Source organism: Anguilla rostrata, chromosome 11 (genome assembly GCF_018555375.3).
Source record: "Anguilla rostrata isolate EN2019 chromosome 11, ASM1855537v3, whole genome shotgun sequence".
Lineage (NCBI taxonomy): Eukaryota > Metazoa > Chordata > Actinopteri > Anguilliformes > Anguillidae > Anguilla > Anguilla rostrata.
In genome coordinates, this window is record NC_057943.1 from 37411485 (window position 1) to 37424861 (window position 13377).

General features: G+C 40.1%; 1 protein-coding gene across 3 annotated transcripts; it reads right to left on the minus strand.

Moving 5' to 3' along the window:
* Positions 1 to 970: 970 nt before the first annotated feature.
* Positions 971 to 12676, minus strand: fbxw12 (F-box and WD repeat domain containing 12). Of its 3 annotated transcripts, none has more exons than XM_064299825.1 (10): positions 12308 to 12676; positions 11834 to 11871; positions 9562 to 9725; positions 6958 to 7073; positions 5491 to 5697; positions 4491 to 4655; positions 3525 to 3735; positions 2837 to 3018; positions 2613 to 2743; positions 971 to 2175 (listed from the first exon to the last, which is right to left on the minus strand). In XM_064299825.1, the coding sequence occupies exons 1-10, from the start codon at positions 12395 to 12397 to the stop codon at positions 2076 to 2078; spliced, it is 1404 nt and encodes a 467-aa protein (XP_064155895.1). In that variant the 5' UTR covers positions 12398 to 12676; the 3' UTR covers positions 971 to 2075. The 3 variants fall into 3 exon arrangements, with proteins under 3 accessions (XP_064155895.1, XP_064155894.1, XP_064155896.1); XM_064299824.1 differs by having other exon boundaries at positions 12299 to 12675; XM_064299826.1 differs by lacking the exons at positions 11834 to 11871; positions 12308 to 12676 and adding an exon at positions 10621 to 11304.
* Positions 12677 to 13377: the final 701 nt, after the last annotated feature.

Sequence of the window (13377 nt, forward strand, 5' to 3'; positions counted from 1 at the left end):
GGCCATGTTATTAAAATAAATAAATACTGTGCAGCAAGCATCTGGCCTTTGCTGAAACGGCGTCTCACTTATTGATCTGTGCTTGCTGCAGTACACTGCGAAACTGGCTCAGTGCGTAAGGGGGAAAAAAAAATCGGATTATGAATATTTCTTAAATATTATTACCGTGCACTGAGTAGTCACAATACAGCACGGCCTCAAGTGCCATATTGGTTACAGTGTATTTATGTATAATGTGTATATACAGTATATATAAATATAGAGACAATTAATTGATATCACAGTATTATTTATTTTTGTAATATTTAGTGGTTGCGTGCGGAGTGGTACCGTTTACAAACGGGCTGTTTGGATAATGGTTACTGTATCGGATTTACGATCACTACAGAATGCAGTCTCAGCCAATCAGCATCCAGGTTCAAAACAACCCATTTTATAATATGAATTGGTATGCAATTTTTATGAATATGAAACCATACTAAGCGTCTGAAGGCCATTCATTTACACTGTGCACAGTAGCCTATATCATGACACTTGTCACAGTATCATAATGCATTTCTTGGTACAATTTTAATGTAAATTATCATTGGAGAAAAAGAAAGTTTAAATTGAAGAATTATCTATTAACAATATGTTTCTTCTGTCCTGAAAGAAACTGACTGCCTCAGCCTCTGTTGTTCTTGAGGGGCTGTAGCAGAAGAATGCCTTTAATCGAGCTCAGAATACTACAAGAATACACTTCGTCAGATTTGATCACTGCATTCTAGGGAACTGTAGACAAAGAAAAGATAAATAAAAACGTATTTATTCTCTTTAGTCTCATTAAATGTAAATATTGTAAATATTTATTTACCCCATTATGCATGTACATGTGTGTATATATATTTATATATATATATATATATATACACACACACACACACACACACACAGTATATATATATACACACACACACAATGAATATGAGGATAAAGTGGAGAATATCGGTTTTAATGTGAGGGTATTTGCATCCACATCAAGTGATCCGTTTAGGAATTACAGATAATCCACCATTTTAGGAAAGCAACAGTCATTGCTCAGCTGTTTATTGGCCAGCTGTGCACCCTCATTATTAGTTCATAAACAAGAACACATCCAAATAAAAGGTCCAAGCTTGATTCTGGGTGTGGAATATGCTTTTGGTCAGATACCCTGACACCATTCAGAACCAAACTCAACACAGTGCATCTTAAACTACTGCTTACTGCTTTAAGCCATCTGCTTTTAAACCATGGCTCATTTTAGATGGTGAAATAACAAGCTAGTGTGGGTTAAACAACTTGCCTGGACCAATACTATGCTCCAAAGTTCTAACACACTTTTTCTGATCTGTGAGTTGAATGTGTACCGTATATATGCCGTTGAACTTTCTTGGGAGAACATGCCTTATGTGTTCTGAATTGGCTGGATTGAATGCTTGCTGACTGCACTAGCAAAACCAGGATCGGTTGGAATGTATAGACATGGCTGTAGCCCAGTTTAGTCGTATGTACGCTTACATGAACGGATCACGTAATATACGTATGTGCGTATGACTTGTGTATCTAATTTGTGTTTGTGTGTTTACATGCCTTTCCGACTGCCATGGGTTTGCAACAGACTCTTGTCTGCTGTATTATAGCTTGCTTCCCATTTGATAAAGTCTTTGCACCAGATTTGGCTTGAACAGAAATACACTGAAGGCAAAATGACTTCAGTCTCACCTGCAGCCAAGTACCTCCACACACATTATATTTGCATAGCAGATATTTAGAAAAGACAAATCAGTTACACTTTCATTCAGTGAGGTTACTGCAGTCAGGGATGTGTTTCTGTATTAGTCATTTCTTTTAAAGTTTTTCACATAGATGCTAACTTGTGGCCACAGGAATATAGGATTAATTTTATTTGGACTGAACTGCATTACCGTAGGTTGATGAAACTACTGCATTTTTTGAGGATTATTTTTTCCATCAAGTGCAACAAAAGTTTTAAGTCAGAGCTGCCCTTTCTTGCATCCTTAAATATGTGGGGACGGGTTCAGGCGGTGATGACCTCAGGAGTTGAAGGAGTACGCCTTCAGGACATCCTTTCCATTCACAGACTGCACTGAAGCCACGATGCTCACATAATCACAAGCCACTTTTGTGAATCCTCTGTGGGGTTGAAAAAAAAACAGACAGTAACACGTACATTATTAAAACTGTACTGCTTCAAATGGTAATCATACACACACACCAGGGCTGCCCAACCCTGTTCCTGGAGATCTACCGTCCTGTGGATTTTCATTTTGACCCTACTTTGGCATGCCTGATTCTACTAATTGGCAGCTCCAGGAGATCTCTAGCTGTTGAATGAGGTGTGATATGTTAGGGTTGGAAAGACAACCTAAAGGACGGTAGATCTCCAGGAACAGGGTTGGGCAGCCCTGACTGACATTATTAAAACGGGAGAAACACACATAGGGTTGAAGTCTGCATGTTGTGCGGTAAGTGTGTACATGAGAGTAGTCCTAACAGTAGACTGCTGCCTCATGACCTTTACGACATTATTTATGAATGAAAAATGTATGTGACTGGCTGGTGTTCAGTACCTCGACATGGTGTGAGACCCTCCCAGCAGGTGGAATCTGCTCTGCAGGGTTCTCCCTTTGTCTTTCTCCTTCTTCCATGTTAGCACTCTGAGGGAGAGGTCACGTGACGCCGTAACGACCCGGAAGCTGTCCTGAATGAGAAGGGTCATGGGTTTAGACCAATGAGATGCGTGCAACGGCCTGCATGGACGCCGAACAGCACAAACTGGTCAGATGAGGCTTACCACACAAAGCGCTGCGATGGGCTGCGTGTGGTCCTCAAAGCTAGCGAGCACAACGCCTTTCAGTGTGTAAACTCTCAGTCTGTTCCCCACGGCAACCACAAGAGTGTCACTCCCTTGGGTTTGGAGGAGGACGTCTGGACGCCTTCCCCCGAATTCCAACTGAAACGTCTCGACTTGCTGAACTACAAAACAAAGACAGAACAAAGGCTTCTGTTCCACCTGTCACCACAGGGTCACAGAATGGCACCTGCTAAAATGGAGGTGAGTACTGATGACTGATCGTGACTCTAATCGTGACTCGCTAATTTGATGTTCCAAAAAGCCTGGTTTCTGCACTTAAACTGAAAGGTGAATCTTCTGATTAAATTGTGTCCCATTTTATCCCAACCCCCAGACTCAACCAAACTTGCTGGTCTCCTGCCAGAAACCCTTCCTACTGATTTCAGGAGGAGACGGCAGACACGTGACTCCTCCCAGTCACGTGACACTACACTGCCACCTACATGTACACCCACATACAAAAGAGCATATACACATACGTGTAAGCAGTACTGCCATATGACACCGTGTTTGGAATGTTGAAATGAAAATTAAATGTTGAAATGAAAATGAAAACTAAACACTACATGCTACATAAAACATTGCTGCTGTGAAACTGCCGTGCATTTCTTTAGAAACTGAACCTCACCTAAAATGTCCACTTGATATTTGGATTTTTTCATGGAGATGTTGAAGACGGAGAGGGTACTGTATCCACGGTTTTCAGTATTGTGGATCAGAACCAATCTGGCTGGGTCCGCCGGTAGAAAAGCAGCCGCACAGCAGTCTGACACAGGCAAGGACTGGCGCAGTGGGGGCTCGTCCTCAGAGGGACAGCTCAGACTTTCACTGAAGAAAACCTGCAAAATGGAGGACAAGAACTGAGACCTAAGCACTGTGTCTCTCTGAGACCTAAACTGGAGAAACACTGTGTCTCACTGAGACCTAAACTGGGGAAACACTGTGCCTCTCTGAGACCTAAACTGGGGAAACACTGTGTCTCATTGAGACTTAAACGGGAGATATACTGTGTCCCACTGAGACCTAAACTGGAGATATACTGTATCTCACTGAGACCTAAACTGGAGAAACACTGTGTCTCACTGAGACCTAAACTGGAGAAACACTGTGTCTCACTGAGACCTAAACTGGAGAAACACTGTGTCTCACTGAGACCTAAACTGGAGAAACACTGTGTCTCACTGAGACCTAAACTGGAGAAACACTGTGTCTCACTGTGTCTCACTGAGACCTAAACTGGAGAAACACTGTGTCTCACTGAGACTTAAACTGGAGAAACACTGTGTCTCACTGAGACATAAACTGGAGATATACTGTGTCTCACTGAGACCTAAACTTCAGAAACACTGTGTCTCACTGAGACCTAAGCTTCAGAAACACTGTGTCTCACTGAGACTTAACCTGGAGATATACTGTGTCTCACTGAGACTTAAACTGGAGAAACACTGTGTCTCACTGAGACATAAACTGGAGATATACTGTGTCTCACTGAGACCTAAACTTCAGAAACACTGTGTCTCACTGAGACCTAAGCTTCAGAAACACTGTGTCTCACTGAGACCTTGGCCTCAGTCTCCTGAAACACTAGGTTTACCTTTGGACTTGTGTCGATGCACTCCTGTGCCCCTACAAAAAGCCATTTTCTGTCAGGAGACGAAATTAGTTGGTTGATTTTGAAGGTATCGAATAACATGTGACGTGACAATTGTGTAAGGGAAGGGCTTGTCAGGGTGTGGAGGGCACCACCACCAGTCCCAGCCTATAAAAGAAAAAGGTTTTGTAAAGTTCATTCATTACAATACATCCAATTAGTTGGACAGCTTTGTTTAATTTAATAATTTAATTAGTAGTCACGATTTGTTTCACACATTTAAATTGGTTTGATGCTACAATGCAGCACAGCCATCTGGTAATATTCCTGTAACCATTTATAACGTACATTCACTCATGAATTAGCTTTGTCACCGACTGCTGAAGTTGAGTAGTTGGCTTGCTAGCTTGCTAAAACTAACTTGCTGTGGCTAAAATAAATGAGTTGGTCTGACAGGCTAAGTAATGAAGAGGGGCTGCTTGTGATGACACCGAGGAAGAAAGCACAGGGAATGCGGCGTGTGATGTGATTGGTCAGCGCGGTCACATCGGCACGTGCCCTCACCACTATCATACTGTTTTAACCCTCAAACTGACGTGGGCTGTAGCAGTAAGTTGGGCCTCACATATAATATGGGGGGGGGGGGGGGGAGGTAATGTTAACCAGATAATGTTTTGACCTCTTTTTACCAGAACTAGTCAAGTTCATCTTGAGTTTGAGTGCATTTTTTGCATTGTGCTTACATCACCAAAATATAACCCTTATATCAGGAGTGTCCAATCTTATCGAAAAAGAGCTGCTGTGGGTTCAGGTTTTGTTTCAGACCAGCCCTATGATAGCTGAATAGACTAATTAACTAATCATGGCCTTCAATCAAGACCTTGATAAGTAGAATCAGGTGTGTTGGGCTATAACACAAGCCTGCACCCACACCGGCTCTTTTTGGATAAGATTGGACACCCCTGCCATAGACAAAATGGTGTTTATGACTGGAGACCCTCACCATGAGGACGGACTGGTTCTCCACGCTGTAAGCAAGCAGCTTGCATCCGGAGGAGGAGGTGGAGAAGGAGGCCACCTCCCTCCCAGAGAGCCCCTCCCAGGCCGAAATCTTCCCCGCGGTGTCTGAGGTGAACAGGGTCCCCAGCTTGGTATCCACGGTGATGTCACACAGAGCACTCTGAGCAGGCGTGGCCCACAGCTGCGTCCCCTAACAACAGCGCAGTGAGGAGGTTCAGTCCCACACAACACCCTCCCACTCTATGACATCACAAACAACACCCTCCCACTGTATGACATCATACACAACACCCTCCGACTGTATGACATCACACACAACACCCTCCCACTGTATGACATCACACACAACACCCTCCCACTGTATTCAGCACCACACAATACCCTCCCACTGTACAACATCACGCATAAGAACTACCTCAAGGGCCTAACTTTAGTTTGAATATTGGGGGGGTTGAAATGCATAGACCCCGAGAACTGCAACCCTTGAGGGGCATCCGGGGACATGCCCTCCCAGATATTTAAAAAAAAACATTTTTTTAAAGATCAGCTGTGAAATTATCATTTCTGGTGAATTCTAAGAGGTAAAATACTACAGACTACTGATCAGTAAGGCTGGGTGTTTGTCACGGAAAATATTGGCTGAAGTTACGGAGCAGTCACGGCAAAGTTGCTGAAAATCCCAGAAAACTGAAAAAAGCGGGAGTGCTTTTAAACATTAATTAATTAATTAAATTAATTCATAGATCTCAAGTTCAGCAGAGGGAAATGGCTGAAATAATACGTGCAACTGTAGCAACAGTAACAAGTGCTAGAAGTTTCAAAAAAATCAACGAGCAGCATGCTTATTTCGTTCAATTTAACAGAAGGCTGTTAGAAATAGGGCATGGTCAAAACTACATTGCTGAAATAAAACACAGCACCTGTGCGCTTGTTTTATTTCTTCAAAGTTTGTTTTGGTACAATATGTTAAAAACGATATAATAACATTGTGAGGTTTGAGTCTCTGATGAGCGCCTGTTGTCACTGATGTTACCGCACAGGGGAGAGATCGCTGGGCATGAACACTGTTGACAGGGGCCGTCAAACATCTGATGGCTACAACTGAAAATGATGGGAATCTTGATCAGAGTGCATTCCAGAATCTGTATGCATTGTCGCAATTTGCTTCTCCCAGCATTTAGCAATGGGGTATAATTAAAATGCATAAGCCTATACAAATAACACCGTCTGTAGTCCACGTTAAGGTTGACAGTTACCATCCAAAACTGCCAAAAAAAATCACAGAAAAAAAAAGCACAAAAAATGAAGATTATGGAAATGTCAAAATATGGGTAAAGTCACAGAATCCACGACACCTGTGACTTCTGTGACAAACACCAATATATCCCAATCACATTCTCATCTCCATTATATGAAATCATTTTTCTTATCGTAAAGAAAAATGACCTACCTGCTGGACGTCCCATGCCCGTACCGTCCCATCTGTGGATGCACTGCACACCACTGACGCGGAGCTTGAAATGTCAGCATCACTTCCAGCCAGGTACACCAAACCAACTACACTCCCTGTGAGGTAAAAAAGAGCAGTGCCTTTTAAAATGCGTTTTAAAAAATGACAGCACTGTGATTCATTCAATAATAACACCTGCTTCCATGCCCAGACATGCAAGCTCTTATTTTAGCCAAATTAACAATTCATTTTTATTATTAGTTTCCCAAATTTTTACCTTGCAGTATGAAAAGGGTTGTGGGGGGGGGGGGCATTACTGATAAATTTCACATTTTTCCATGGGAATTTTGTCTCAGAAACTTATTAATTAATAATTAATTTATTATATTATTCATTAATTAATCATTTTATTTAATGCTGTACACTTGAGAATTCTGTATTCTCTGTTTCAGTCAGATTTTCCTGTGAAATGAGTAATATTTAAACAATTCACTGGATCTTTTTATCGTCACACTTGGATTGTTTCAACTCATGAAATTCCAAGAACAAAAGTGTTCAAACAAGTTCTGACATCTTAGATGAGTAATTGTGGAACCTATAAAGATGACTGAACATGAAGGCACACTGGGAAAATGGAAGGTTCCGGCGATGTTCCTGCAACTATTCAACTCAGCTAAATGCTTCTGTGGAGGTAAATTATCGCTGGTGAATGTGGTGATAGCGTAAATAATCTAAATATGATATTGTGATGCTATTTGTCAAAACTCTACCCAGTTAAGTTCCATGTTATATATTTTCTTAATATGATGGAATATGTGCACATTGTAGAGATTTTCTACTTAGAGTACAGTTTGACGTTTGTAATTGCTAATCAGTATAAACTTGCACGCAAACATACAAAACATAGTGAAGCTCAATTTATTACTATTTGTATGTATGCACGGCAGGGTCAATAGTGTGCAAGGGCCACACTATTGGCTGGTTTTTTGTGTGCTTAAGTACCAGTAATTAATCTGAATCATTGATTGGCCAAAGATTCCACACGCATTGTTCTCACGGCCTCGATTGGCTGCTGACTGAAAATGAACCGCAGCACCTGCAGACACAGTCCGCCAGGATCAGAGTTGTCCGCCATTAGATCACACGCACAGCTGTTTCCGCACGAGCGGACTATATTCTGCTTATATTCGGCTTTACCTAATAACAAAGGTGCAGGAGGTGAAAACAATATAAAGCAAGATAAAGAATGGTAGAAAATGCAGTGTTGTAACATTCAATTTTACTTTAGAATTCAAAGCTATAGGGCTAACGTAAAAAAGTTCTACCCAATTTGGACTGATCAAGAGCTCATTACTGGATCCTTCATGATCAATTAAGCATACAGTGCCAACCCTGACTTCACATCACAATGCACAGACGAGTTAGAGGAATTTGCTGTGAGTGCAACTTAATAGGCTGACTTGCAGGCCCCCGATCGACCAGCAGGGGTCGCTAGATGAGACGCAGATCTGGAAGATGCTACTGTCGATTCCGCATCACTCTCTAGGACTACAGGCCACAGCACTGGCCTGGTTGGGATTCAAATTCAAATTAAAAGTGCTTTATTGGCATTACGAAATTTGCATTGGTATTGCCATTTCCAGATTCAATCTGAGACCTTAGGGCCCATACATGCACTACAAGAGGAATAGTGTCTTAACATCAGCCAGCAACCCCATAAAAAAGTTTACAATGCGCATTCTTATTTGTCTTGAAAAGTGCATTTCCGCTGATAGTAAAAAAGACTAAAAGGAAACGAGAGACGCCGCAATCTCTGTGGAAAAAAACAACCATTAATTACCATTCCAGTTTAATTCCATGGAAAACATTTTGAAAATGTAAACTAGGAAATCCTGGGATTTTGTAACCCTAAGTATGCCCAAGGTTCGAAAGCAAAATTGAATTCAGAAAATTCACAGCCAGTGTTTCCATGATGGTAGGGGCTGACTCTGTTCTGTCTGATTATAAAGGCTTTTTTAGCATTACCATGACAACCTGCATTACAATTGCATGTCATTAAGGTGATTTATGAAATGTAAGTGCTTCTGCAAAAATACAACCTGTCCATCTGCAATATAACTCATGCTCATATGATTCCTAGGTGCAGTTTACCATATGACATGACACATAATACAACATATTTTTGCTCAAATATCCGAACGTGAACCGAATTATGATAGCCACCTAACCATGCATCATCAAACAAGAACAGACTGTTCAAGCACTTCTGCTATCCCTGTTATTGTGGTGCTTTTACATACAAATATTTTTTATAGCATGTTTTAAACAATGACACTATTTCACTTCTGTTAGAGAGGATTTATGCATCTATTCTGTGATCCATCTGGCCTAGTTATAAGCACCACTCATCCTGAAGTGAATACAAAATAAGGTACAAAAAAGAGTTAACAGCATACACGTTACAATGAATGTTTTCTAGACATAATTTTTCTTTTTGTTTATATGCCTGAAACTGGCATGTATTTGTAACAGAAATAAGATGTGATTGTCGTGTAAATCAAACGGGATCTTTTTAAATTTGCCGCCAGAACAGGAACATCGTACCCGTGTGCCCTCTCAGGCTCCTGCAGGTGTAGTCCGCGCCCGACCGCCCCGTCTCCATTCTGCGCTCGAGCCGCGCACGGCGCAGGAAGTAGCTCCTCCAGCTTCCTTTCCCGCTCTCCGACCGGGCCACGTTGCAGAAGGTCCACTGCTGCAGACACATCTGTCTGGGTGAGGCATATTTACAAGTCAGTGCTGTTTGGATGCCAATAGTCATTAAGCCATTTATACATTACAGGTAAGTGTTATTATTAAGTTTTATTAAGAGGGACTTCAGTACCAGGACACACAATGTTCTCCTTCCACCAGAGATATAACGGGTTCTGTCACATTCTACATTTAACCTACTTTGACACTGACTATATTTAAAGTTGTCCACTAGATGGGACTATATTTAAAGTTGTCCACTAGAGGGCGGCCAAAGCCAGGCTTTGTTTTTGAAGCTCACTTCCTGGTCTTGTTGCTGAGTAGCGCCGGTGCGGACGGTTTGCATCACTCTGGGGGAGTGGCACCTCCTGTGCTTAGCAATGTCTCCGGACTGTCAATCACACTGCCCAGACGCAGCCTGGACTTCATGACCATATGGGGTCCGCCCCCACCCCCCTTTTTCCCCACTGCGCAGTCACTGGCACCAAAAACTGCACTTCTGCGGTTTCAACTTGATTTTGACAAGCCCATAGAAAGTCAATGGGTGACGTCACAGTCACTCTGTCCATATTTTTTATACAGCCTATGGTCTACGTGCTGTGTAGCGCATTACCTGCACCTGATATACAGCAAGTGCATGTGTGAGAATGGCCTTTTTTCAGACATAGCCATTTCATTGTGCATTCAATGGCAGACTGACACAAAGAATAGCATGTAAAGATTCATCTTTTCTGCTCAAACAATTGAGGTTCAGACTCCAGGGATTCTTTTAAGTTTATTTGTTGATGATGGGCCAAACTGCCCCAGACTAGTTTGCAAAAGTAGGTTTTTTGCAAAAAATTGAAAATGGCGAAAAAACAAAATGGTTCCCGAATTTTAGAAGGGAGTACCAAATTAAGAGGTCGATATACTCACCAAAATTCATGATAATCGGCCATTGCTAAGCTTGTCACATGGCTGCTGATGGCTGATTAGCTGATGGCATCCATGTTTTTTAAGTTATCTTTGGGTCATTAGAGTGACTGGTGGGGGCTTTCAAAGAGATGCAGCATGCAAAATTTTAGCCTGATTGGTCAAATGGTTGAAAAGTTGTAGGTATTTCGATTATTTTTTTTAATTGGTATGCTTCCTCGGAATCATATGCGGTAACCTACTAATGAACCGAATTTCATGACATAGCGTTCATGAATTACAGCTGTTTAAGTAAAACATGGCCACGCCCATGACAATTGATTGACGAGTGCCGGTCATATTGTTTTGAAATGTCAACATTTTTTTGATAATTATTGAGGTTCAGCATCCACATATTCTTTCTGGCCTAATTTCGTGATGATAGGCCAAACGGCCCCAGACTAATTCGCAAAAGTAGGTTTTGCCAAAAATGCTAAATGACGGAAACTTTTAAATCGAGAATATGAATTTTATTCAGAATGAGCCACAGAATTTGTGGAAAAAAATCATTTTGATTCTACACCACACGGTAAAGGAGTTATGGGCCAAAACATAAAATTGCTGAGTTACAGCGCCATCATCTGGCCACAAGGCGTCATTGCGATAACCTGAGTAGTGGGGAGGCAAAGCAACATACCTGACAAGTTTCAAAGCTCTATGATTTGTTTTAGATGCCCATTTCGTTTTAGCGAATAATAATAATAATAATAAAATAATAATAATAATAATAATAGCTTTGCTGCTTGGACCTCTAATAATAATAATTATTATTAGGAGTAGTATTATTATTATGATTATAATGACTATTATTATTAGCCTATTATTATTATTATTATTATTATTATTATTATTATTATTAATAATAATAATAATAATAATAATAATAATAATAATAAAATAATAATATAAAAACAATAGGGTTCCTGCAGCTTCACTACTTGGACCCCTAATAATAATAATAATTACCCCCGAAATGCTTTACAATAAATTAATACACAGTTCAGTAGTCGAATGTGCACACAGGCGAAGGCTACCGAAGTAATAAAACAATAAAGCAAACCGTTACCGAAAACGTGAAATACTCAAAGCAGGCAAACAAGGCAAATTTCTGGTGTTGTGCAGGCAAGTAAATTGGTGGCAAGCCTCCGAATTTTTGCCAAAGAAATTAAAAACTCACCTCCACAACCAAGGCGTTACCGCAGCTTCATGCCAAAACTTCGGACGGAACCGGAATTTCATTCGGGATTTTAAAAAAGGAAAACATTTTCACTGACAAAATCCCACAGAAGAGACTTGCTAACGTTTGCAAAAGTAAATGTTATACTATGTTATACCTAAAGCAGAGTAACATTTCAGTTAAAGTATCTATTTTAGCTTGCAACCTTCCGCTAATATTACTAATATGCAGTAATAAAAATTACGTCGGCCTACAGGCAGCTATATAGCTTCGTTCCAGAACCTGTTCCACTGACTTGTGACGTTGTAGCGAAGCTATTTTGCAAAAACTAAAATATTTGTGGTTCTATATCTAGGCCACTAAAGTTAATCTATGAACCAATATAAGTAGCAAGAATTCTAATGTGAAATATTATTTATAGCTATAGATAATAAAATAGTAACTTTCAATGTATTCTCTTTTTACCTTACAGACCTCTGAAGCTCTTATTAAATCGTCTTCATCGAGAAATGAGAAAATATAAATCAAGCAATCCAAAGAAAGGTTGGAGGAATCAAAATCCATGATTAGCCTATAGTTAGCTACAAGAAATTACACTGGTTTACCGACTCATATTTGTAAATAAGATCTAAACAAACTCTAACTCAGTTCGCAGGACCGAAACAGCAATGGAGGATTAATATATGACTCATTTTTTATTTCTGTATTTGTATGAAATCATGTGGGCTGTTAATCCGACATGGTCAGAAATCAAAATAGTCGAAAGTAATCAAAGAAACAATTCAACATGACAGCTCTCTTCCGTAGTCATGCCCAAAACATTACTATGCATTATGAAGCCAGCGACAAAAAGGCGTATCGCAAGGGTCTGAAAATGTCAAAATAAAAGTCGTCAAAAACCATTATTGCGTTCAATATAATGGAAATAATTAAAGCAACATCGAAGTTTTTCTAAAATTATAAACTATTTATTTTCTGTCTGAACAATATTAAAGAAACTTAAATGTTAAACATAGACATTGTAAAACAATACATATTTAACAAAATTACATAAATTACATGCAAATAGTGTCTCCATTTTCCCAGGTTTTTTTCTATATTTTTAACAATGACATCAAGGAAATGTTTTAAATGGAGAAATAAAAATGATATACTGTTACTTTTAAGTGTTATTACTATATCCAATACAGCACTCGTACATGATATTAACTGAAAGGTGAGGGAGAAATTAGAGTAATTTAAAATGTGTTACTTCAACATTCTGTGCTACCTTGTAACATCAGCTATGCAGCTCATGAAAATGTGACTAAGTAGGCAAGGCGAATTAGAGCGTATTAGCACATATTGTTTGTACAGATGAAAACATAATATACAGTATATCATGCTCTGCTGCTCTGGGTGTTTTGAAAATCTGGGAGCCGCCACTCTTCAGATATGGTGTCAGTTATATCAAATATATTATGCTTTGGTGCTTTTAGTGGTATTTCCCTCCACCCCTATCATCTATGATGAATGAATGAATGAATTCGTCCTGCAGACGTCCC